The sequence below is a fragment of the Palaemon carinicauda genome, chromosome 30 (assembly GCF_036898095.1).
Source record: "Palaemon carinicauda isolate YSFRI2023 chromosome 30, ASM3689809v2, whole genome shotgun sequence".
Classification (NCBI taxonomy): Eukaryota; Metazoa; Arthropoda; class Malacostraca; order Decapoda; family Palaemonidae; genus Palaemon; species Palaemon carinicauda.
This window is the reverse complement of record NC_090754.1, coordinates 32,675,670-32,703,564: the sequence shown is the minus strand read 5'-3', so window position 1 is coordinate 32,703,564 and position 27,895 is coordinate 32,675,670. Positions and strand designations below refer to the sequence as shown.

The 27,895-nt window shown below is 36.2% G+C and overlaps 1 protein-coding gene across 1 annotated transcript in view; it reads right to left on the bottom strand.

Moving 5' to 3' along the window:
* The window catches only part of LOC137623451 (probable E3 ubiquitin-protein ligase HERC1), a 297,680-nt gene that overhangs the window by 197,885 nt on the left and 71,900 nt on the right, over positions 1-27,895 (bottom strand). Inside the window, exons 14-19 of the mRNA XM_068354286.1 lie at positions 14,419-14,601; positions 14,090-14,250; positions 10,593-10,727; positions 8,848-8,976; positions 8,026-8,182; positions 3,800-3,967 (exon numbers count right to left, since the gene is read on the bottom strand). Coding sequence (XP_068210387.1) covers positions 3,800-3,967; positions 8,026-8,182; positions 8,848-8,976; positions 10,593-10,727; positions 14,090-14,250; positions 14,419-14,601 — 933 coding nt within the window. The remainder of the gene's footprint in view (positions 1-3,799; positions 3,968-8,025; positions 8,183-8,847; positions 8,977-10,592; positions 10,728-14,089; positions 14,251-14,418; positions 14,602-27,895) is intronic.

Below are 27,895 nucleotides of genomic sequence, written 5' to 3'. Positions count from 1 at the left end.
GATTATTCTGTAGAATGTGGCATGAAGAGGCAAGACCATGAATGGGAGTTAGGAGTATTGATGAAAATGGAAATAAAGGAGACCTGACTGATTTCAATAATTACAGAGGCATAACACTTACACCAGTTGTTATGAAAATATATAGTATGCTTATTTTAAAGAGAATGGAGAGAAAGATTGATGAAAAGCTGAGAGATGAACAAGCAGGATTTAGAAAAGGTACAAGTTGCACTGACCAAATCTTCCTTTTGCGAAATGTTGTACAGCAATGCATAGAATACAAAAATCCATTTTGATGGCATTTGGGGACTGTGGAAAAGCCTTTGGTAATGTGCACCGGAAAATTTTATGGAGAGTCCTGCGTTGTTATGGAATTTCTCTTAAATATGTAAATTTGATTAAGTCTGTTCATGAGCATAGCAAGTGCAAAGTTAACGTTAATGGAGTCTTATCAAATGAATTTCCAGTGAAAGGCGGAGTACTCCAAGAGAATGTGTTGACACCTATGTTGTTTATCCTCCTCATGGATTTTGTAATGCACAGAACGTCAGAGATGGTGAAGAACGATTGAACTCATGTGGTGATAGGAATTTAGCAGACCTAGAGTATGCTGATGATGCTGTCCTTGTTAGCAGAACACCACAGGATTTGCAATGCTTGCTTACCAGAATGCATGAAATATCAATCGAGGTTGGGCTGAAGATAAATAGAAGAAAGAAGAAAGAAAGAGATGATGAGAACGTAATATGCAATGGAAGATGATATATCATTGGACGAAGAAAGAATTAATGAGGTAGAATCATTCAAGTATTTAGGAACTATGATCTCCAATACATATCTTTAGAATTAGAGTTTAGTGGAAGATTGAAAAAAGAAATTCAGACAATGGCAGGGTTAAGTAAAATTTGGAAATCAAATCACCAGATATTACATATAAAAATCACACTAAATATCAATTTAGTGATATCGGTGTTACTCTATGGACATGAGTCATGGGATGACAATAAAACAATCTCCAATAGATTTAGTAGATTTGAGAACAAAGTCCTCAGAAGGATATTGGGAGTTAAATGGCAGGACAGGATTAGAAATAAAACTATAAGAGAGCTTACTCGAGTGCCATATTTGATGAGCTCATGATGAAGGGTAGATGGAGATGGTTTAGGCATGCCCTTCGGACTCCCCAAGAGAGATTAGTTCACTAAACGTTCAGCTGGGCTCCACAAGGCACTAGAAGAGTTGGAAGACCCAGACCTACATGGCTGAGGACTATGAAGCTCAAAGTAGATGATGAATGGCGAAGTATTAAATTAAAAGCTCAAGATAAAGACGACTGGCGAAATCTAACCAAGGCCTTTTGCGTCAATAGACGTAGGAGGAGATGATGATGACTATGAAAAGATATATATGATTAGACTAAAGGTTATCACTGAAAATAATGATAAATGTTTTCATTGGTTTATTTTAATGTTGGCACCTAAATGAGTTGCTGTTCAGAAGTTTATTCAAAACTAGCAAGTACCCAAACTATCAATATGGTTTCTACGATTTCTATTTCTTTTCACAATTCAAGGGCAGGTGTTGTTAGAAACAAGAAAAAAAGAGAACACATGAAAGTTCCCTTTGGCAGAAAAACAGGAAAAAATCAATGATTAAAATGAAAGAAGACCTTATTGAGAATCAGTTATGTAGTATAAATTTAATAAAAAAAAAGTTTTCACATTTTTATTAGGTAGGGATACCCGGAGAGGCTTTACACCAATCTGTGGGTACTGGCTGTAGTCAAAGAAAATTCCCTAATTTCTCTATCCTCCACTCTTCACTTGACCAGGGAACCAGTTTCGCATGTAAGGGTTTTGTTGGCCCAGACCGCAAAGACCACAAATGCTAGGTAAGTTTGTCCCCGCTTGGTAGCTAATGAAGGCAAGTGCCAGCGAACGCTAGCGAGTGCTGGCGAGTATTAATGAGCGCTGACGAAATCAGTGAGCGCTGGCAAGATGCGACCGTCGGCGAGCATCAGGGACCGACAGCGATCACTCACAAGCACCAGTGAACGCTGGCGCGGAGATATTTGACTCTTACCTGCCAGGATGGGTATAGAAAAAGTGAGAAAGTGCGAATTTAGGGTAACAAAAAGTTGAAGCTCGGCTCGTTACCATAGTAGTGCATGTTTGAGGTAACAGTAAGAAGAGCTCGCCCACCTACCTCACTAGAGCTCAGTGGGTCGGTGCGCAACATTGTGCATGACTTCTCAGCAAAACTAAGGTCTTAGCAAAGTGCTAATGCTCATCATAACCATGCACAGGGGGTTGGTGAGTAGCCTTATATCCTCCCCTTGGAAGGGAAGGAGAAAGGCAGTGCTGGACTTGAAGAACAGCCATTTCTCCCTTGTAAGAGGTAGAAACCATGAGGCACAGGACCCGATGGAACTGGCCTCACAAAGCTCTAAGAGTTTTGTTGTGCCCTAAGGCTTGATGTCTGTAATAACCTCGAAGAGTTAAAGCCCATGTGACTCGTCGATGAGGGAGGTGGTGGTCGCAAACGGTCAGCAGTCATCACCACCTGCAGCAACGACCCCAAAGGGAAGTTTGAAACAAGACTCGTATTGTAATCTGAGGGTATGACAGTGATGAACAGGAACTGTACGCAGTAACATAACTCCTTTGTTGCCAAGCTCCAAAGAGCAAGGGTGGGCCATGGACGAATCCAATTCCCGCCAGAGGAATCTCAGAGGGGAAAACCACCAAGGCGAAAGCAGTCTCTCCCGCGGGCGAGAAAGGCAACCAACCCCTGTTGCCACTGTCAGAAACAGCTGGTGGAGGGTAACTCTCCCTCGGAAGGGAAAATTGCCAAACACCTGGTGGAGGTTAACTCTCCCTCAGATGGGAAAATTGTCCAACACCTGGAGGCAGACCTCCAGGCAGTGCAATCTGCTTTCCTTTAACAGGCTTAAGTTGAAGCTCGACATTGAGCGTTCCTTGTAAAACGTAACAGAAGCTAGTTTCTGGGTTCATTCCGAAGGGATCACCCCAACTGGAACACCCAGAAGAGAACCAGTCTGCCACTGCTCTTCTTCCTATGCCAAAGCTGCAGGAACGAAGGTGAGCAGATGCAGAGAGTGCTGCGGTAAACTGTAACACTCTCGGAACCATTCCTTAGTGGGAGAGACCCAAAGGCCAAAAAGGACAAAGGAAGGTAGGAGTTGCTGCAAGCGGCATAGGAGGAGACTTCCCTTGGAGGTAGGCGCTGTTGCTTCGCTAAGGGAAGCAACAGAGTTCACACAAAAGGGAAGTCCATCATCTGAAAGAAAAAATAACTAAAAATTTTTGGGCCAGTTGCTTTAATCGTAAACCGATTAAAAAGTTTTGATGGGAAAGCAAGACTACGTCTTTACTCTACCGAGCTAAAATACAAAGTGACAATTGCTTATTAATACAGTAGTGGTGTGAGCAGGGTGGTTGGTTTACCACTGCTACTATCCCCTTCAGCTAACTAGCAGAGGATAATTACACCTCTCAAAGGCTTCAACTGCTAGTTTCAGCTATCACCAAAGTAATACTCCTATGTAAGGAGCATAAGATTTGCATCTGGTGTCGGAACAACTCAATTTTAAAGGGTAACCAACATTCCAAGCTTCCTGAGACAAAGCAATATGAACATAAGGTGAGTATAGAAATAAATTCTATTATTAATTTCATCTTTCAAGGAACAGTTATTAAACTTAAAAAAATATAATGATACAATCAGAAAATTTTCAAAGGTAGTCTAGTACTTGAAAAAAAAAATGCGCAAAACTTACCACATGGAATCCCAAATTAGCAAGAAGTGTGTGCATGAGATCTCTTGGAAGTGTTGAGGATGTTTCATATGTTACTGCACAATTCTCCTCAGATGCACTATAACCAAGAAGACCGGCTACATGGCTGTGATCTTCCAAGCTAATAACTAAAATGCCAAGCTGTAGCCGCTGTGAAGTAGGAATAAAAATAATCAAAACAATATGACAGCATTTAGATTTAGAAATATACAAAACTGCAAGGATAAATCATCAATTATTTAATCTTCACTTTCTGTAAAATAATCCTTATAGAATTACAAAGAGGATACACTAACTATGGTATTGTGTTGTGTCTAACACTAAATTGCCTTCTTTCCAAATCAATATAACAAATTTGTAATAATTTGTATTTTTCCTAACTATGCAAACCTGGAGCTCTTTGCATAGGAGTATTATTTCGGCTATAGCTGAAACTAGCAGTCAGAGCTTTTACTATGTGTAACTATCCTCCGCTAGTTAGCGGAGGGGGGAGTGGGGGTAGACTAGGACCCCTCTCACACCAGCACTAGTAAAAAAAACACGTCACTTTTTATAAAACCCTTTTCTTTTTTCTAGCAAGAAATGAAAGAAAATACTAACTTACCAAGCAAAAGTATTTCATTTTTATAATGCAAAAGAAAATATATTATTTCTAAGAAAACATTTGTCCTAATACTGTACTTTCATAAGATAAATATGGGTCTATTATCAAAGATGAAATAAAACTAGCATAGTTAAGTAGCACTCATAACAACCGATACAGAACCATGAAATACTTTGTATCATTACTTGATACTGCATTTCAATAATGGGAATACTAATACTAATCGTTAGCCTATTGGAAAGAAATCATTCTATTGCCCGCTTGGTTTCCACCGGTAATATGACATCACCAGACATATGATATGAACTTGACAGATATTAAAACTTTTCTTAATGTATTTTTTACTGACAATGAAGACTATATTATCAATTAAAGAAAATACTAACTTACCAAGATAAATCAGTTAATTTTTATACAAGAAAATAAATTATTTTCAAGGAAATATTTGTCCTATTAGTGTACTATTTCCAACATACTTTGACGTCATCACAGAGAAAAAGTGATCGTAAAGTCGAACAGTCGTAAGTTGCATGAGTCATAAGTTGACGACTACCAGTATCTGAGAGAGAATAGCGTTCTGCATAACGCTTATTCTGATAATCGTGATCATCAGACCGAGTGTAAGAACGAGGTCTATCTGGATAATTAATGTGTTTGTTTTCAGCGTAAAACACAAGGTTCTTATTTGTGTAACTTTAAATTTTATCTCTTTAGTTCTAAGCCAAAAGTTTATAGAACTCCTGGGGAACTCTGAACCTATGTGGAAATGCTCTAGCACGCCCTCTAACATCAGGTGGGCATATCGTTATTCTTAACATCATTATGATGCAGAGGAATACTCTCACTCGTCAAGATGGTGGTGCGTTCAGTGACGTCATGACACTTAAGGTAACAACTTGATTGGACTTGTCAGCCTGCCTAGACTGCGGGGAGTAATTTCATGCACAGAGAAGGAGGCGAGTACAGTGACCTTGTAGAGATAATCATGTTCATTTGGGGAAGATACAAATTTTTGAAATTTTTTTTATCATATTCTGTACAGAAAATTATATTAGCTCATCCCTCATTGTTTAATGTCTAAATAATCACTTTTCCTTTTCAGACTAGCCTAATGCCTTACTCTCCGTAGGGCCCGTAGCCATGATAAATATTCCGAATGTTCCGCAGCAAACAAGATATACCTTAAGCAGAAGTGTTCTTTATAAAGAACGTGCATGGTTGAGATGTACAGCAGATTGTCTAGAATATCTTGAAGTTCTGAAGCAGTTATCATTACTGCTGGTGTTTTACCATTAAAAATCTTCACCAGGCAGTGATATTTCTATCTGTGCTCTAGCAGAGCAAGGAACAATTTGAGATATATTTTTAACTAGTTCAGTACTGTATGTTGGCTAGATCTATCTGGTGAGGTTGATCAGGAAAATATGTCAGTGTTTCATGTTTATTTCAGAGGAAATTTAGTTTACTGGTAAAAAAGTAACGAAAAATATTTTTGAAAGGTTGGATTGTTCAAGGTTTCATGCCAAATTTAGCGGTTTACCTCAACTCCAGCTAGATGATCTACTGTATTCAAAATCTTGCCCATGTGTAGGCAACCTTAATTTTGTTGCCAAATTATAGGATGTTTCTCTAATCTTTTTTTGTCTTTAAATAAATATTGTTGTTCTTTATAAATGTTTTGATTATGGTTCCCCTACACATGGATTAATACGTTCCTTAGCCCATCAATGCCATTTCCTCTTTAAAAGTAAATTAATATGATCTTACCTGAAATTTGAGCTACAGAGTAACTCCTAAAGAAATTCCCCACAGTATAAATTAATTAGTGAGGCTAGAGTGTGGTCAGCATTCTGAAAGTAGGCCGCCTGTGTGCTACATTAGGCTGCAGTCTTAAAGCCTTACCTGAGATGTCACAAATTGCTTGAACCTCTTATTTTTGTAGTTGGGTTCCCCTTGCCTAAAATTAAAAATGGGTGGTGCAGTGCCCATATCAATTGTTATTTCTTTTCCCTGATGAATTCATCTGTGGTTACTGCATATAGTTGCATAGAAGTGGAATGAGGTCGGCATCCCAATAGACCAGCCACAAGTTTTGCTGGTAGCAGCCTGCTAACAGCTACAATGTCATCTTGTTTAGATGAGTCGGTGCGTTTAGATTTATGAATCTGAACGTTCGGCCTGACTGTATTCTTAAAAGAATTTCTTGGCATGGCAGGAATAGTTATAGTTGACTTTCCAGCTTTAGTAAGCTTGGGAGGAGAAACCTGCTTGGAGCATGAAGGTACTGCCAACTCTGGTAGGGGGACACGGAGACACAGCTGAAGCGGTCTTACCACCCTCATAGTACTGTAGAGAGATGGCAAATCTCTCAACTTATTCCAGGCGCCTTTTTGAGGAGTTTTCTGTCAATGATCCCTCTGTGTACAAAGCAAGCCTTTCTCATTAATATGAGTTGGAGACTGGTAATCAGGGTCTTCAAATAAAGCTCCCTCAGCACAGGGGGAAATAACAGGCTCAACTCTAAGGTCTTTCAGGGAACGAAGAGATACTTTCACTGTACTAATAGGAGACACTTCTATAGGGGAAGAATATCTTATCTACATAGTCTGAAAAATATAAATCCCCACTCAGCGCACTCATAGGTGATGAGGAAAACCTAGGCATAACAACATAATCTGGTATAGAAGCATCTAGCAGATCTGGCTTAGGGAGCACAGCAGCCATTGCCAGGTGATCCATGATAAGAACAGGATCAATAGGGAACCGAATTCTGACGCCAAATTACCACATGTTGGTTCACAACAACTGTTCCAGTTGCTCAGAGTCCAAGGAACTTGCCAGTGTTCTAATATAGTCACCCTTAACTTGACTTTTCCAATCATCCATTTTGAATAGGAAAAGGACAGTATATAATCTAAATTTCAGAGTTTTTAAATACTCTTTATGTATTATTTGTCATCAGAAAATTGGTAAATCAACTACATTATGCTGAAAGTGACCATCCTGCACGAGGATCCTTCTGGACTACGTTCACGCTTCAACCAGTTTGGCAGTTGCCATGGTAACTGAAGTCATGACTTCTGATTCCTATTTCCCATTGCACATAATTAATACTGGGTGATAATATGGTAAAGAAACTACGGCCATCAGCCTCCCAGACAGAAACCTTTTGTTTCTTCTCAATGCTTTATCATATTTTGAGAGAGAGAGAGAGAGAGAGAGAGAGAGAGAGAGAGAGAGAGAGAGAGAGAGAGAGAGAGAGAGAGAGAGAGAGAGAGAGAGAGAGAGAGATCCAAATGTCTGAATATAGATATCCAGTAATAAATAACATTTATTTTACTTCCTGATACCTCTTTCACGAATAGACAGTTTATTCCCGGATCAGTGCAATACCCTCTAATGATTTTCAGTATAAAAGGGGTTAAGCATGGTTAGTTAACTTTCTTCTTATGAATTTGTTACTACATCATTTCCTTTCTAAATATATATTAAACGACTTTACACTTAATTCTAATTTTGCTAAAATATCTTCTCCTTAACACACTTTTGTGGCACTTCTCAGTAAAGCACTGAATGAGTATTTTACACATTTCCTTGAACATACCTGGCCTCTTGAAAGTTGTCCCCAGTCCTCTGGTGATTTTGGAAGTAAGGTATAAAGGAGACCCATACGTGATGCTAAAGGGGGCAACAGCAACGGTGAACTTAAACCCTCACAAACTCCTGCTTCAATAGCACGAGGTAACTTGGCATCAACTAACCTATAAAAAATAACATCTATATTAAACAAAAGAAAAATCTGGACAATTATCCTGAAGGAAACTTCTTTTCTCAACATTTAAATGGCCATAATGCATTTCAATTAAGACATTGTACATTAACAATGCTTCTATTAACCATCTCTCAAAGCTCTATGTGGCCTATAATATTAATAATCTACTGAAAAAAATTTCTTAAAATACAAAAAAAAAAAAAAAATCTCTAATTTTAATTCTTCTATAATAGTACTTCATTTAATAGTGATCTGTGATATTGCATGCTCAATTTACAAGATAAGAAAAATCACAGAATTCCATAACACAAATATTAGATAATATAAAATTATAATCAACATCGGCACAGTAAAGGTTTAAAGGTTTAAAGGCCACTCATGAATGGCAGAGGCAAGGGAAAGTGACACTGCCCTATCGAGCAGTACAATGCCCAAGAGACTGACCATATTACATATTATCAGCACCCAAGCCCCCTCTCCACCCAAGCTAGGATCAGGGAGGACCAGGCAATGGCTGCTGCATCCTTTATACTGTAATTACTTTTCCCTTGAATTCCCAGATATGAGCAATATAAATAACACAGTATTCTAATGGCTTACTTACCACACAGAGGAAAGCAAACTTTATTTACATTATGCCCCCATATAACATACCTAAAGAGAAGCTCTCTCAAAACTGTAGCCTCCGAACCAAGGACTGTCTGCGTCATACCCCCAGTCAGTGCTAGTGATAAATGTGTATTGAGAAGCTGAAGACATAAGGACACAAATTTTTCTTGATCTCTGAAAAAAAAAAAAGTTCAAGTTAATACTGTATTCACAATTACTGCACAACCCAGTGTTAGGAAAATTTGAGTCATAATTTCTATTATTGTAATTCTTAGGCTTATCCACAGGAATAGATAAGCTAAAGAAAATGATTTTTTGTCAACACAAAGCTAATAGTTTTACTTGGTATTTCATGCATCTGTGAAAATTCTCAGATGCTCGAACCTTAAGAGATTAGCTGCTATTGCTAAGTTGAGTACAGGTTGCACAATGGTGGTCTCCAAATAAGTTGCATTTAGGTCCCAGGTGGCAACTTTGATCACTTTCTGTGGTGTTCAAGCGACCTATTGAGGAACAAGGGAGCATGGAGATGGACTAATGAGATACAAGTTGTGAGTTTGTATTCTGTGAATTCAGGTTTGTTTTAATATCAAATCTGTTTCAGTACAAACCCATTTCATTCATTTAATTTGAATAGAAACCAAGGAGGCAAGGAACTGCTTTCCTGCTGTCCAAGAGAAAAGATATGACATCCAAAGGCAAGGCTTGATGGAGTCAAAATGAGCATCTAAAGTATGAAGACATACCAAATCCAAAAACCTCTGGTTATTAACAAGCCATGAGAGGACAGGCCCTCTGAATAAAAAACAATTTGTAATTACAGACCTAGAAGTAAAATCCTCGGTACTTATTTTGTGTATTAGTTCCTGCAGTAATTCACTACTTGCTTACTCATTTGACATATCAAGTATAACACTATAGTTCTTTCATTTGATTCCAATTTCCTTTCTTATTTGATGAAGAGAATCTCTGGTAATATCAAACAAATATATCCAAACAGGGTAAAAACATTTATCAACAACAAAACATATTACAAATAGTGAAGTCATACAAGGTGCTTAATTCCAAAATCATAAGGCACATTTGCAAGAAAAAAAATGGACATGCACAAAAAGTGGTAATAATGATGACAGTGATGAAGGTTATCTTAAACATAATGTAAGATTAAGTATAAATTGTATTGTATGCCTACCAATCAACCCTGACTGTTAGGATTAAAAAAATAGAAACATTGAACATAACTATCAGTCATCTGATGCAAATCTCAACCAGGACAAAGTTACATACAAGAACCATCTTGAATCTGGTGGCAATAAACTGCATCATTAACTTCTCTAGTACATCCACACCAGATATTTCTTGGAGATCATGTTCATTATCAAAAAAGAGTTAATGTTTCTAACACACTGGAACTATAAAATCAGTACTGGATAAGCTTTGTACATTTGAAAAAATACTCCCGAATGAAAGGACACATTTTATGTCTTGAGTGGTGTGGCACCTGAACCTCCCATACTTAGTACAAAAAAAATATCCTAAAATAAGGACACAATAAATTAAAGCAATCTTTTCAACCATTACATATCAAATAAACTGCTTCTTGATAAAGTACAATCATCTTTAAAATTGGAGGGCTATTTCAATTATCATGACATAAATTTATAGTGCTAATTCTAAGTAAGTGATGAAGCATCACATAAAACAGCTGTATCTGGGCTTGAATTTAAAGGAAAACATTAGTACCAGGCATGAACAAAAAACTTAAACACCACTAAAGAAAAAAATATTACCTGAGTGATGCAAATGGAGTAACTGGTTGCACAGGGTCATCAAACATACAATACTGTTCAATGAAAGTACGGAGGAGTGAGAATGTTCCCTCTTGAAGGTCAACACAAAATGGCCGATGCCAAGAAACAACTCGTCTGAAATATAAGTCAAAGTTAGTACAATATCATACACTAAAAAAAAGCTATAAGTGTAAGTATAGTATTTTAGAATAGCATAAGTCAATATAAAAGATTGGTATAAAATATGCATTTTTCACTCTCAAATTTCATAGAAACATTCCATATTTTACAAAAGCATATTACATAGTAAAATTCATTAGTTCAATAATTACATAAAATTTAGTCCTATGACCTTTGAAGCAAGAGCTTCTTGAAAAAATATAATACTAAAATAGGATTTTCTGCATTTACTATACTATGTCTGATCTTCCTGTGATACTATACTCTGGATACTACCTCTTCTTACAGTCATTATTGTCGCCACAATCTTTCACTATCCCTCAAGTCAAGTGAAAATCTTTTCAACAGTTAAGAACCAATACAAGTAGGATGGTGGGAGGGAGAACCTATGAGTTTTAGGTACATATTGAAATAATTAATTTTCATATAAAATTTGTTTAATTCAATTACCTAATCCTGAAAATCGTGGTGCTGAATACCACATTGACCCACAAGGTGGGATAGTGATTATCTAAAAGTAGTAGTTTAGAAATAACCCATAAAAGAATAACTTAATTTACTGAAATCCCTCCCCCACTGGACAATAAAATCAAGAATTGAACAACAATTCAGAATGATTACCCAGTTTCTCCAAAACCAAACTGCAGTACAGTATATTAAAACAAAAACCATGATGCCATCAGCCAAAAGGAGTGAAATTAAAAGATGACCTAATACTCCTCTTCAGTCAAAAATAAAATCAATTGGCTAAGTAGTTAACATTTTAAAAGAATTAAGGGATTATCAACTAAAATGGTCCACCAATAGAAACAGGGAGAGCTGCTCTGGTGAGAACAATAAATCTAGCACAACTACAGTATTATACTTGGACTGACTTCGTAACCAAGACAAGAGAAGACTGTGCATACAGAGGTTAGTATCCCTCTAAATACCATCAAATTTATTCCTTCACACTGATAGACCACTTTGGTCATAATAAAGTTACTTGCTCGAGCCTGTATTGTATTGAATGCCTCCGACAGAATGAAAACAAAGTTGTCAGATGAAAAGCATGTGTTCCTTCATACTTACAGGGTTACTATAATATTTTCTGTTCATGCTATGTAAACTGATCCACAAATATTTACATGATGAATGTAAATGTATTTACTAATTTCATAAATAAGTGAAAAAATAAATTCAATTTTTCATCGTAATAGTTCGAAGTTGAGACCAACGTAAGGACCCGTAAAACGGAGAAGCGCAAATTTTATTTTTCTATGTAGTTACAAATGAGTGAAGTCAGAACTAATGTATGCCAAACCAACGTAAAGAGGGTTATTATTATCATTATTATTTGCCAAGCCACAACCCCAGTTGGAAAAGCAAGACACTACAAGCCCATGGGCCCCAACAGGGAAAATAGCCCAGTGAGGAATGGAAACAAGGAAAAATAAAATATTAAGAACAGTAACAACATTTAAAGAAATATTTCCTATATAAACTATAAAATCTTGCCAACGAAGTAAAATTATATCATAAACATTTAATATACGCAAAAAGCCTCCAGGTTATACTAGCCTAAACCTTACTAAACTAAGGTTCACAACTTGGGCTAGACTAAACAAACCATATGAAAAAGATCTAAAACTCATATGGAGTGATGAAATACTTAAACCTAAACACTTCCCATGCTGTCACAAAAGCCAACAGCAATGGTGTCAAATGCCGGCAAATGCAAACAACTCTAGGCTACATTAGCCTAAAACTTACAAAACAGAGAAATGACATAGGCTAGACTAAAAATTTACAGTATATAAAAATAATCTAAAACTAATATAATATAAAGAGGTGACAAAATAGTATTAACTTTTCCACAATGTTGCGCAAGTTTGGACTGTATGGCATCATAGACCATGATAAAAATATCAAAACAAACATCTGAAAGCAAAGTATACAAAAACACCTCTATTATGTTAATATCATTCATAGTGAATTACAAGATCAAAACTTAATCAACTGCATCAAACTTAAAAATTGATGTAGTGGCTTTCAAATAAGAGCATTTGTAAAAGTTACATCCTCTATGACGACTATAAGAAAGATGGAAGCTGGGCAAGAAACAACTGCCCATGTAGCATTGTCTCCCACATTATCATTGGTTCTCAGTGATGATGTGTCATCGGTTGACACAATTTCAGCATTGGAGGTGCTATGATGGGTTTAATACACCTTGTTAGCCTGAACCTGTGGGTTTTCCTTAAACTATACAAGTCTGTGCTTTGCACATTGATATACTGGCCCTGGAACAGGAAAGACAGTATTTCTTTGGTATTTTATATCCTACTGAATTCTCTGTTTTAGCCTTTGACAGGAAAATCCTTGAGGACCATACAGGATCCTAACACTAAAAAGGAGTATAAAAATAGAGGTGTGTTACGTTCATATATGCTCCAATGATGGATTTACACCATCATAATACAGTATAAAAATAAATCCTGAAAAATAAAATTAATCTTTCTTTCTTGAAACATCTACAGATAGCATGAAACAAAATATTTTTAATGAAAATAAGTTTACACACTAATAATTTAATTCAAAATTTCCTATCATCTTGTAATTTCTATTTTATATAACCTTTTCATTGCCTTATTTTTCGTAAAAAATAATAGAAATAAAATGGTAAGGAAATAAATAAAGAAATTGGTGTAATTTCTATCAATAATGTACTTTTCTGAAATTTCTAGTAGGAAGCATCATACACCTAATATGCGTAAACTTCTTTTACATAAGGAAAGTGATGGGCTATGAGTTTCTGTGTCCTACTGTTTAGGATACTTTGTTCATTTCTCAAGTGACAATAGAGAGATTACGAGAAGATTTGCTAAGTTGGGATATTGATCATAATAACAACTACTTCCCAATTGCATTAATATTCCTATCGGACAGGTTCCATCATCAATTATACTCTGTAGTATAAAAACCCACTTCTGATACTATATCATTGCTAATATTAGAATCCTGCTAAACATTTTCATTGAGTTTCAGGAAGGCATATTCCTTTCCTAGTATAGTATTCTTATACTGCATTACTTTTTAATCAGTAGTTTCTCTTTATTCTGAGAAGCACTTAATCCAATTCTAATCTTTTTCTCTCAAGTCTCAATAGAAATTAATTTCTTATGAAATATTTTTTTTTCTTTTAGAATCCTGTCTATGCAAAGGTTAGAATGCACATAGTTAAGGGTAATTAAATCTAAAAGAGACCACGCACAAAAAAAAACCATATAGTACTATACCAATTACAAAAATTATGCTTGATTGAAAAATCATCATACCTATCAGTAGGGATTGCTGTCCAGGCTATTGAATGAGTAGTACCAGCGCTTATTTGGTGAACCGCTGCATCAAGACCCATCACTTTCTTGGGCCGTGTAATAGGAGATAAGGTATGGCCTTGACCACACTGACCCATTGTGTTGGAACCCCACGCATAAACCTTCAAGAATAAGCAAAAATTAATATTATATTATCAGAAAACCATTTTATCTCAAATCTTTACTGATATAATATTGCAATTGCTGATTCAACTAAAATCAAATATAACATCACAGAAATATCTATTTGATTAATGACTATATTGCGCAAAGCATATTGTTAACTTCACCTCAGATTCGTGTGTTAAGGCAAGAGCATGTGAATCCCCTGCAGATATGTCCACAATTCTGAGACCAGCCAATTCTTCTATTGGACGAGGTCTTAGCATGGTAGCCTCAGCCGATCCCAGAGCCAGACAGGGACCGGATCCCCACACCCAAACCTGAAAATGAGCTGTGTCACCTCCCTGGACCTATCCAGGGGTTACACATGAGGTAGAAAAACATCAGCAAGGGCTTAGGTGAGAGGAGAAGGACGGTAAACCATGAATACTAATGTGCAAGTCTAAAACAAATTTACAGTACATTAAATTACTCTACTGTCTTGCAATGTAATTAAACAACTACTGTGATAAATAACAAGTATATTAAGGAAAACAGACATTTTGCCAGGCATGAGAAAGAGTAAGGTGATTTACTAGGCTCTCTTCTTTATATGTTTGTATAATAAGGGCAAGCGAACAATAATTTTTCTATACTTTACATACAGTACTAAGTATGATGTCTAATCAATTTAGTTTATTTCCTGAACTGTTTCTGATGAAAATGAAATAAATAATAATTGTCAAACAATTTTTCAATACATGAACTTTTGTACAGTTCAAGTGATAAATGTGAATCTACATTGAAAAGGGAAAAATTAGATCAAATTTGGTAAACAAACACATCCAGAACACTTATCTATTTTTTTAGCTTTCAAGAATTTATGGAACAATGATCCTGTTTACACACAAATAACACCAAAATATAGTTTTAATTGAACCCTCAAATCATAATTATAAAAAATATAGCATTGTCATATTCGCTACTTTCCAGGGTCATAAATGTTTTGTCTCTCCATCTCAAGTGTCTCTTGTAAGAGGAACTGTACCATAAACAATGTCAATTGCAAACTTTGGTGACATTAAAATGAGGGAGTTTTTCATATCATTTTAATATTATGCAAACAAATCTGACGAGACTAAACTATTTTAAAAAGGCAAAATGGCCAGCTATTGTCTAGATAACTCTTTTACTACTTTAAAGAAATGATTATGTTTAACTGGTTAATTAGAAAAATATGTGTAAAATAAAGAGAAAACACAGATACAGAGGTGTGCAATGGTTCAGGGGATTAAAATATAAGCCTGAACCATTCACAGAACTAAATATAAATATCAAACCTATACTGTACTTTGAATTTAATCTGGTGCGGAATTTTGGTGTTGTTGTGTTTAAACTCGATCTTTGTTTTTTCATTGCTAAACTGTTTATGTACTACACATTTATTTGCAAAGTCCATAGGTATAAAAATTTATTTGAATTGTATATTTATTCTGATATGGGAAGAATAAATGCAATGCTGCTGCCAAGTTTATTTCAACTGCAGAGTAATAAGTATTAATTGTATATTAAATTTGAATTATTCGAATTTAAAAGCAGCCACTTCTTTAAAGAGAATAGAAAAGCTTGCCATCAATGAAGTATAGGATAAGCAGACAAATATTTGAAGGAGACTGCATGAAAACATACAAGGCTCTGATAATATTGACGTAAAGTCTGGCAAAAAGTCTACATGACAAAGGATTATCCATGCATCAAAACTAGCATTAACCATACAACACTTACTGTATATGCTGGGTCAGTAATAAGCTTCAACATAGATTTTTAAAAGCAAAACAATTCAATTCTATGACATATCTTTACAATAAAATACAAATAAAAAAACAAAATCTATAGGATAAAGTATCAGTAAATAAAAGGAATTTTAATAATAAAACTTATTATTTCTACAGTAACCTAGGGTTTATCTGGCTTCCTTCTCAAAGCAAGCTAAAATTTTGATGTCTACCTTACATAATTAAAATATCCCATTTTCTTTCATTTCAATAGTATATCCCCTATAGTAGCATATTGTCGTTATATTGTATGGTGGTGTCAGGCATTAAGAGCACTTGGACAAGCCAACGAAGAACAGCCATATCAGTCTATAAAGTTGTAATGTGTACAGTACATTCTTGACCTTATTATTTAGTGGAGAGGTGGGGGCATGAGATGAACCCCAGGTGTGTATAGAAATGATTAATTTTATTATTGAAATTCTGTTCATTTCTATGAATTTTACTTGGAGTTCATCTGGCTGAATCCCACACTCTGATAGAGGTGCTATAGTGAAGGTAAGAACTAATAGATTTAATGGTTTAGCTCAAATACTTAACCAATTACCTAAGATCTCCAATAAACAAGCTCAAAGCTGACCAGCTATCAAGTCATGTAAAACTACATGAATCTAGATTGCCAAAATTTACTAATAAACACCCAATGACAGCCTGGAAATCAAAATTAATTTAAATAAAAGTAATGGCACTTTCTACACATTAACTCTAGCTCTTTAAAATGGCAACCAAAGCACCAAGTATTCGGTAACTTTCATCAAGGAAATTAATAATAAACTATAACTTTATACAAATCAAAGGAGCTTAATCAACACAGATCTTCCCCAAAACCCTTTCAATACTACTTATACTAGAACTTCACCCACAGCTACCACCATATGCAAAACTCGGTAACTCTTATACGAAAACCAGACTTCCTTGAAAGTGCTTGACAAAAACTGAATCTGTATGCCACTGAGCTGCTACCAAAACTCTTTCCAAAGTACAATTTTCAACAGAAATTAAGGAAAATAGCCACGCTCAAGTCCCTCATCTAACCTGAATCCAATTCTCTGTGAGCTTCGGTCCCTAAACCCCTAGTAAGAAAAGAGCATTCTTGGAGAGAGGATGCCCTGGAAACCTAACCCCAAAAGACAATTTAGGGAATTTTTCCATAAGATTTCCACCTTTGTTTAATTAAAACTTAACTGCTCTAACTGGAAAAATAAACCTGACTTCTGACGCACAACTCACCTTTTCTCCAAGGAGGGAAAGTAGAAAAAACCTTTTGCCTTGAAATCATTCTTAGTCCAAAATAGAGAAACAATATCATTTTATCAACACCAACAACCACATTATTATAAAGAGCCTGCAAACAATTCACGTCATTGTAAGGAGCCTGAAAATGCTCCACGTCATTGTTAAGAGCCTAAAAACACCCCCACATTATTGTAAAGAGCCTGCAAACACTAAAACATTTAGCTGAAGCCAATGATAACAAAAAATGTCTTGATCATAGATCCTTTAAAGAAAGACCTCCCAAAGGTTCCAAACAAGGACTCATTAGATACAGTAACACTACACAAAAATTCCAATAAACAGACCTGACAACCAGATGTTTCTCAATTGCAAAAGATCCGAGTAAAACTGCAATAATAACCAAGGTAGATAAATCCAACTCAGGAGGTCTGACCACTCAATTAAGCATGGACCTATAGCCCTTAGTAGCCAAAATATAAAAAAATTTAAAAAGTAATTTGTATCTTTCCTAGTTATACAGACCTGAGTCCTATAAAATACAGGAATATCTTTAGTAGAGCTTGGCAGCCACTGAAATTCTTAACGAGGTAGTTAATGATAGGTGGTGAGTGCAGGCAAGTATCCCCACCCACTCTTCTATCAAAGACTATTCACTTTTGACCTTTAGTTAAGGAGTGAGGGGCTGGTTGACCTGATAACTTTAACTTTAAAGAACTCTACTTTGTATAGCTAAGAAGAATACAAATTACTTTTAAAATTCATTTTTGTTCCTATGCGTATCGAAACAAGAAGACTTACTCACTGGTGGGTAGAAAGTCTCCCTAAAATCACACTGGTTCTTTTTCTTCCCATGAAATGCCAGCAACCTTCTATCACTCCATCATAGGGAAGAGTAAGCTAATAGGGCATGCTAATACTTGGCTATGTACCCAGTATTTGGTTGATGAAGGAATCTTTCTCCCCCCAACCCCGAGAGGCACAGTCTGGAATGAAATACCTGGCATACGATGTCCAATTGGTTGGTAGTCATTTCATCCTCCTTACCCTGCTATGGGAGGGTTGGGGAGAACTACTTCTTACAAATCCAGTCTAATAAGAAATGTGTTTATAAATGTAGCTCACTAGCATCAATGTCAGATCCTGCATGTAATCGTGTGAAAGCTTCATTCCCCAGTAAGGGGAAGGAAAGAAGAAGCAGATGAACTAGTTATTCTACTTTTCATCCAATCCTATATCAAACATGTTACCATGGACAAGATACTCTCTGTCCCATATGGGAACTGGGCTGACTACACAACTACTGAAGCCACCACCACAGATTAAAGAACAAAAGTGTTGAAAGACTTGTGGATATAATTCCTTGAAAAGAAGGCCGTGAAGATTATTTGGCACTAACAAAATCCATCACCTGTCTACCTGCAGATTTTTTGAGCTAGTACCTTGACCAACAGAAAGATCAAAGCATATTCTCATAATTCCCTCATGAAGTCAGGAAGAGACTATACATCGATACATTATTCTTGGTTCTACTGGTGCTAAGGAAGAGAAACCAACACTCGGACCTCAGATGTCGAGTCCTCTTCAGATAGCACTACAGAGACCTCACGAGACACAAAAGCATCTCCTCTCAATTACCACTTGACACTTAGTGTAGAATAGGGACAGAAAAGGTCTCAAACCTAGGATCAAGTCTCAAAAGGAGTTTTGGCCATGAAATTGGGCAAAAAACTAAAGGAGACCTCCTTCCAACCCTCCGAGTGGGTTATTACACAAGCGTACGTGCAACTTACCGTGCAATAAACCTTCTGAAAGGCTCATATGGGGTACAAGTAAGAGACTTGAGAACAAAAGTCACATCCCACTCCAGGGGCATGAGATCCCAAAGTAACCAGGATGGCTGAAGGTCTTGACATGTAAAGACAGTTCCCTTGAAGAGGAAAGGTTCATGCCCTTAAGTTGAAAGACATTCTCAAGGCTGAGTGATAGCTTTCAACAGCAGCAAGTTAAAGATATTTCTTTTGGCGAAGGACTACAAAGAAGTTGGCATTCTGTACTAGAGATGCTCTAACCAGAGAAGTAGCCCTTCTACGACATCAATCACAGAAAAAGCCAATTTTCCCAAATATACAGCTGCAGAGGACTGTCGCAAGTATCTATTCATCTCCTGTACAGACCTAATGGATTACCTTTCATTTTGAGGAGTTGCTCAATACAGCATAGGGTATAGGGTAATGAAATAAAAACATAATCAGATGTCCCAACAGGAGAACCAACCTTAGTTGTTATAAGGCCAGGGAAGTCAGTGCATACGGGCCCAAGCAGTTACCAGATTTGTAAGTAGCTTCACTTAGGATTTACTCACAGCCTGACTCAGAGGCAAAGTCCAAAGCTCTTAAGCAATGGCAATTGGTAAGAGAAACCGAATTTAACCACTCCCTAAGGTGAATTAATTTATCTAGATATATTTCTGCAATAAGCTTTCATAGACTAGAATAAGGATTCATCTCCTGTGTTGGTTTCTTCCAAAACAACATCTACCTCACTTTTTGAAGCCAGTTCTGGTAAGGCATCCACTCTTGAAATCTGAATTTCCTGTTAGTTTACTACTAGAGGTAACCTTCACACCTGACCTGAGATAAGAATATTAATGAATTTTTACTTTTAAAAATACTACTGTACCTGCCACATCAACATTTCTAGTGATAGGTCGAGATGTTTTAGTGGCAGAGCCTACACTAGGAGTATTAAGCCACTGCCATTTAAATCTTGATGCAACCTTTTTTTCAGCTTTAACTGAAACTTTTAAGACTTTTTTCTTAAAATAGGCATTCCTAGTTCCTGAATGAATGTCACCTTATCAATGACGGCACAAAAAGGTTGCTCATGAGAGATTCCTTCAGCTTGTTTAAAGGCCGCTCATAAATGGCAGAAACAAGGTACAGTGACATTGCCCTATCAAGAAGGACAATGCCTTAGAAACTGACCATATGTACATATGATCAGCGCCCAAGCCCCCTCTCCACCCAAGCTAGGACCAAGGAGAGCCAGGGAAAAGCTGCTGATGACTCGGCAGATAGACCAATAGGCTCCCCTAAAACCTCCATCCTTAGCTCATAAGGATGGTGAGATTGTAGCGACCAAAGGAACTAACGAGTTTGACCGGGACTCGAACCTCAGTCCGGCATTCACCAGTCAGGGATGTTACCACATGGATATTAGGGTTCAAACTATCAACAAGATCTTCTAGCTCAGAATCCAGCGGTAGTAAAGAGCAAACCGGATAGCAAAAACGAGTAGGTTTCTCCAAATAAGGATCTCAAGTCATTTGAGAGAAGAGGGCTCAGGATGAGACAGTATCAATTCTATAATGGGCTGTGTACCACCAAAATCCTTGCTAACTGGTACAATAGAACTACTAGACATAACATAATGAATAAGCCTGGGGTTTGGATCAGGGCAGGTTAGGCTAGTATCACCGCTCTAGTAAAAAAATGTTAGCCTTTTCAAATTGCGCATACACAGCAAACTTAGTAAACAGCTTATGAAGCTCACTACTACCAACCCCCGATAACTCGGTAATAGCCAGGGCAATATCATCATCATCATACCCACTGAAAGTATTAACCTAATCTTCTCTGAATTTTCCTCTGAACTTTGAGTTTTTTATATCTGGAGCTCCTTATGCGAACTTGTTAAGCCAAAAGCTGAACACATTTTTTCATAGGTGAAACTGTTAACACACCCAGAACAATTGACTGTCTAAATCACAATGCTTTCTCAAAATGTGAGGGAAAGAGAATGAGAATCTTTACATTCTAGCAAATACTATAACCCCTTGAACATTTAATGAAGAAGATACTCTATATTAATCAGCTATAACACTGCTAAAAACAAAAATAAAAAATAAAATTTCCATATCTAGAGGAATGACACAGCCACCCGGAAAAATAATGACAAGAAGACTAAAATGCCTGATTTTAGTTGGCTTGCCATAGTACTCTATTTCTACACACTGACAAATATCCACAATACACTACTATAGTGGGATATTTTGAATTTGTAGGCAATATGTTGACAGGTTTGCTGGCTTTGAGAAGGAAGTAAGATGAACCTCGAGTAAGATTCATAGAAATAAATTGGTGTAGCAAATACTGATGGAGCTTTGTCGGATAATGTTCTATCACATTACACCTAAATCTACTTATATTTTCAAGATGAAATCTGGCCAAAATCATCTGTGTACTAATATTACAAATCATAAAACTTAAAAGAAGTGTATAGCTATACTAAAAAGAATAAGTAAGAAAACTAAAGATAGAATGTGGTACGCAAAGTAAAACTTCTCTATTTCCACTATCAATTTTCCAATAAACAATTTAAAAAATCAATAAAAAAAGATAGATGCTTAAAGACAAGATAATAGCATTGACAAGCCCCATCATACAATCAAATTGCAAAGGTATAAAATATTGAACTTTCTTGAAATGTTGCCAAACACCTCTACCAAGAGGCCTTACAAATTATAAAAATTAACGGTGGTACTATTCTCAAAATTATTCATACAACAAGTTTAAACCCTGAGAAGGTATCAGTAAAAGAAACAACAGTTCAAAATCTATACACATTAATACAGTTATGACCAATGTCCAATGAAATCAAGAACTCTTCAAATTAATGTACTGTAACCACAACATATCTGTACTGTACTTGAAAATCACTATTACCTATACATTTTAGTAAAATAAAACAGTGTATGAGAACTCCCTCCTAATAAAAAATGTCAAACATAAGAAAACTTGCAACTGTCAAGAGTAAACAGAACCAAGATAAAAAAAAGTTAAGCATCCAAACAATAAACTTTAGCAAAATCAAGATGGTTGATTATCACTACCTTACTATAAGTAAAAAATACATGCATCTAACTCTGAAAATATGACAAACTCGTAAATAATTTGTATTTTTCCTAACTATACAAACCTTAGCTATTTACACCCCATGTAAATAGCGTGGTTTGTATTTCAGTTACGGAACAAATGACAAATTCGTAGATAATTTGCATTTTTCCTAACAATACAAACCTTAGCTATTTACATGGGGTGTAAATAGCGTGGTTTGTATTTCAGTTACGGAACAAAAACATACTTGAATTCCGGGGGAAATATACCTCATATTAAACAGCATAAAAAACAAGAATCGGGAAAACATCTCCGTCGATAATTTGAGATTAGCAGACACGAAGGAGGTAGTTCTATTTACCATTCTTTTACAGTAACATAGCTTTGAATACATACAAATAAAACTGAATTTCAATGCAGATTCTAGAGAACTTACAATAAATCATAAGTTTAAACAGTCCTTTACAAAGGAATTCATAATGAATTCCTTCAATCTTTGGAGCTATACTAACAAACCTCAAACGAACTGTGGAAAATCAAGACTTCGAATAACATTAAACATGAAAAATCTCTCTCTTAGGGAAAGCGAATAGTTTCAAACATCAAGACGATCTGCCGAGCAATTCATTTCTAAGAGCAGTTTTTTAAAGAGCTGGAGAGGACAGAATATGCTTGAATTGTCCTTATAAAAAACACTATTAAATTCCAAAGACAAAAAAAGGACTGATAATACACTTAAAAGTGCCCATCAACTGCAATTATGTAGGATAATTTTTGCCGATTACAGAGGATGTATTGAGAATTATAATACAAAACAATAAAAAAAAAAAAGATAAACTGGCAGAGTAATGTATTGCTATAGAATTCAAGTAAAATTTTTTTATTGAATTTTTGTTTATAGATCAACAAAACCAAAACTTCATCAACTCAAGCAAAGCAAAAGTTCATCAAATCATATATTCTATTACAATTTCCAACCTCATTGCCAGATATCTTAAAAAGTATTGATGGCAAGAAATATGAAACAGATGTACAAAAATGAATAAGCAAAAATACTAAAGATAGATGTGTTACGTAAAGTATTATTATTATTATTATTATTACTATCCAAGCTACAACCCTAGTTGGAAAAGCAAGATGCTATAAGCCCAGGGGCTCCAACAGGGAAAAATAGCCCAGTGAGGAAAGGAAATAAGGAAATAAATAAATGAAGAGAACAAATTAACAATAAATCATTCTAAAAACAGTAACAATGTCAAAACAGACATGTCATATATAAACTATTAACAGCATCAAAAACAAATATGTCATAAATAAACTATAAAAAGACTCATGTCCGCCTGGTCAACAAAAAAGCATTTGCTCCAACTTTGAACTTTTGAAGTTCTACTGATTCAACCACCCGATTAGGAAGATCATTCCACAACTTGGTAACAGCTGGAATAAAACTTCTAGAGTACTGCGTAGTATTGAGTCTCATGATGGAGAAGGCCTGGCTATTAGAATTAACTGCCTGCCTAGTATTACGAACAGGATAGAATTGTCCAGGGAGATCTGAATGTAAAGGATGGTCAGAGTTATGAAAAATCTTATGCAACATGCATAATGAACTAATTGAACGACGGTGCCAGAGATTAATATCTAGATCAGGAATAAGAAATTTAATAGACCGTAAGTTTCTGTTCAACAAATTAAGATGAGAATCAGCAGCTGAAGACCAAACAGGAGAACAATACTCAAAACAAGGTAGAATGAAAGAATTAAAACACTTCTTCAGAATAGATTGATCACCGAAAATCTTGAAAGACTTTCTCAATAAGCCTATTTTTTGTGCAATTGAAGAAGACAGAGACCTTATATGTTTCTCAAAAGTAAATTTACTGTCGAGAATCACACCTAAAATTTTGAAAGAGTCATACATATTTAAAGAAACATTATCAATACTGAGATCCGGATGTTGAGGAGCCACCGTCCTTGACCTACTTACAATCATACTTTGAGTTTTGTTAGGATTCAACTTCATACCCCATAATTTGCACCATGCACTAATTCTAGCTAAATCTCTATTAAGGGATTCACCAACCCTAGATCCACATTCAGGGGATGGAATTGATGCAAAGAGAGTAGCATCATCTGCATATGCAACAAGCTTGTTTTCTAGGCCAAACCACATGTCATGTGTATATAGTATGAAAAGTAATGGGCCAAGAACACTACCCTGTGGAACACCGGATATCACATTCCTATAATCACTATGGTGCCCATCAACAACAACTCTTTGAGATCTATTACTTAAAAAATCAATAATAATGCTAAGAAACAACCCACCCACTCCCAACTGTTTCAGTTTGAAAACAAGGGCCTCATGATTAACACGGTCAAAGGCAGCACTAAAATCAAGGCCAATCATACGAACTTCCCGACCACAATCAAGGGATTTCTGCACAGCATTGGAGATTGTAAGAAGGGCATCACATGCTCCAAGGCCTTTACGAAAACCAAATTGCAAACTAGGGAGTAGATGATTACCTTCAGCAAACCTATTAAGACGTTTTGCCAGAAGACGTTCAAAAACTTTAGATAATATGGGAGTTATGGAAATTGGGCGGTAATCAGTGGGACTTGAGCTACCACAAACACATTTACATAGAGGAGTAACATTACCAATTCTCCAACTAGTGCTAAAAGCTCCTCTTCTTGCTAACTTGCGCAAAATAACAGATAACTTTGGAGCTAAGAAATCTGCTGTCTTTATAAAAAACAAAGGAAAAATACCATTTGGGTCTACACCTCCATAAGCATCAAGGTCCATCAACAGAGCTTTAATCTCACGAGATCGAAAAGCTAAACTAGTTAGTTTAGCCTCAGGAAAACAGGAATGAGGAAGTTCAAGTTTTTCATTACTCTGTTTACTGTCAAAAACATCAGCCAAAAGGGTTGCCTTTTCCTTTGGACAGTGAGTGACTGAGCCATCTGGTTTAAGTAAAGGAGGAACTGTTGCATCTACACCAAAGAGTGCAGATTTAAGGGTAGACCACCATTTATGTTCCTGAGTTGTACCAGAAAGTGTTTCTTTTATGGTTAAATTGTACTCCTTCTCAGTTGAGGCATAAACTCTCTGAGCAAAAGCTCGAAGCTGAGTATAGTTGTTCCAGGTCAAATCTGATCTGTTCCCCTTCCAAAGATGATAGGCCTCCTGTTTCTCCAAATAAGCACGTCTACTAATCATCATTGAACCACTATTAATTTTCCAAATAACTATTTGAAAAATTAATAAAATGAAAAGACAGTTCCTTAAAGACATGATAATAGCATTGTCAAAAATCCTCCAAATATAAGCCATACACACCTTCAGCTGCAGCTTGATATATGAAGTATTAAGTTCTAAAAAAACAGATTTTGGAAAAAGGAAAAACCTATTTTTGGGAGATACTTTGTGGTTCCCAAGAAAGATTCAATTGAGTTAAGAGTGATATTTGACCTCTCTAGTCTCAATGAACACAAAAATAACACCTTTAGAATGATGACCATAAACCTTGTCTGCCAACTACTACCCTGAAGGGACTAAAATTGTACTATCTTTTCAGATACACAATGTCTCGACCCTATTGCTCCTCACTTTCACCGATACCCAGGGTTTCAACTAAGAAGACACTCATACAGGTCCAAAGTACTAATGCAATTCAGCCTCTATATAACTCTATGGATGTTAAATTGTTAGCAAATGCAATAATCAAGTCCCGAAAGCTGCAAAGAATACAAGTCATTTCTTATCTGAATGACTAGCTGGTTTGGACAGAGATGAAAGAACTGTGTATTTTACACACCAATCATGTCCTTCAATTTCTTCAGGATCTAGGCTTCCTGATCAACTATCCAAAACCAAAACTATTTCTGACAAATGGCTTCATATGATTAGGCCTTCATTGGAACATGATAAAATTCACTCATAGCCTTTCGAAGGTCTTTCAGAATACTTTCCACTGTCAAGAGCTCGCTTTGGAGCCCTTCCTCCTCCAAATAGCCACTGCTTTAATTATCAACCTAGTTCTAAAGTCTTGGTTAAAATACCTCCATTGGATGTTGAGAAAAGCCGTTCAGAAAGGGCTATGGAACAGACACTCCCCGTTACCACCAACAGCCAGAGAATTCTCAGACAATCTCTGTTGACTCTTTCACTGAACCCTCCCCCCCCATTCATGGTCCTTCATACACACATGTTGAGTCAAATTAGGAGGTTGCTTGGAGACCTTAATGTCTGAAAAATACTGTAGTCCACTCACTTTGGAACATTTAACATGAATATGGCGGAACTAATGGTAGTCTTTTTGATACTTAACCCTGGAACGGTACGGTGGGTCGTCCGCGACCCCGAGCGTCAAAAAAAAAAGAGGTTTTTCTCACGTGACTCACCCCCGTGACTGAATTTGTGGGTGATCGACCTGCAGTAGGTGTCTCGCCTACACGCTCTAGTAGTGTCCTGATGTGCATTGCTGTAGCTGTACTCCTTCCCCGATTTCTGAGACGCATCGGGGTCGAGCGCGACCGAGTTTACCCTTCTAAGGTAATTTGCATAATTATCAAAGTTATTACGTATTATGAAATTGTCGTAGAATGGTGCAACTTGTATAGGTTATCAGTTGTGGAAAGTCTTGGTGGATTGTTTGGCTACCATGTGCATGATTTTTTTTTTTAGTTAAAATGTCGTTCATCACCACAAGGACCATTTTACCGCGAGTGCCCCTTTTTCATTTTTTTTCATTTTTTTGCCAAGTCATTTTTCCGTAAGATATTGCCAAATAGTGTCGTAAAACTTTTGCTTTTTTAGTGTTGGAAAGTGTGTCTAGATGATCTGGCTACCCATGCGTGACTTTGTTTTTGTCAGATACGACGTAGTTATTGGTATATTGGGTATTTAACTGCGGTTGCCAATTTCTGTTTTTTTTTCAATATTTGTAAAAATTTACGTAGTAAGGAATTGCCGTATATTATTGATTTTTTTTTCATGTTTATGTGTTAGAAAGTGTGCCTTGATGGTTGGGCTAACACGTGCATGTCTTTTTTTTTATCTGAGATGCCGTATATTAGAATGTTGGGCCTTTTACCGCGAGTGCCCCTTTTTCATTTTTTTGCCAAGTCATTTTTCCGTAAGATATTGCCAAAGTGTCGTAAAACTTTTGCTTTTTTAGTGTTGGAAAGTGTGTCTAGATGATCTGGCTACCCATGCGTGACTTTGTTTTTGTCAGATACGACGTAGTTATTGGTATATTGGGTATTTAACTGCGGTTGCCAATTTCTGTTTTTTTTTCAATATTTGTAAAAATTTACTACGTAGTAAGGAATTGCCGTATATTATTGATTTTTTTTTCATGTTTATGTGTTAGAAAGTGTGCCTTGATGGTTGGGCTAACACGTGCATGTCTTTTTTTTATCTGAGATGCCGTATATTAGAATGTTGGGCATTTTTCCGCGAGTGCCCCTTTTTATTTGTTTTGCATTTTTTTGCTTAGTCATGTTACCGTAAGGAATTGGCAAGTAGTGTCGCAAAACTTATATTTTTATAGTGTTGGAAAGTGTTTCTAGATGATCTGGCTACCCATGCCTATTTTTTTTTAGCCAGATATAGCGTATATATAGGTATGTGTTCGATTTTCCTGTGATTGCCATTTTTTCGTTTTTTCCCATTTCTTTCAAAATTA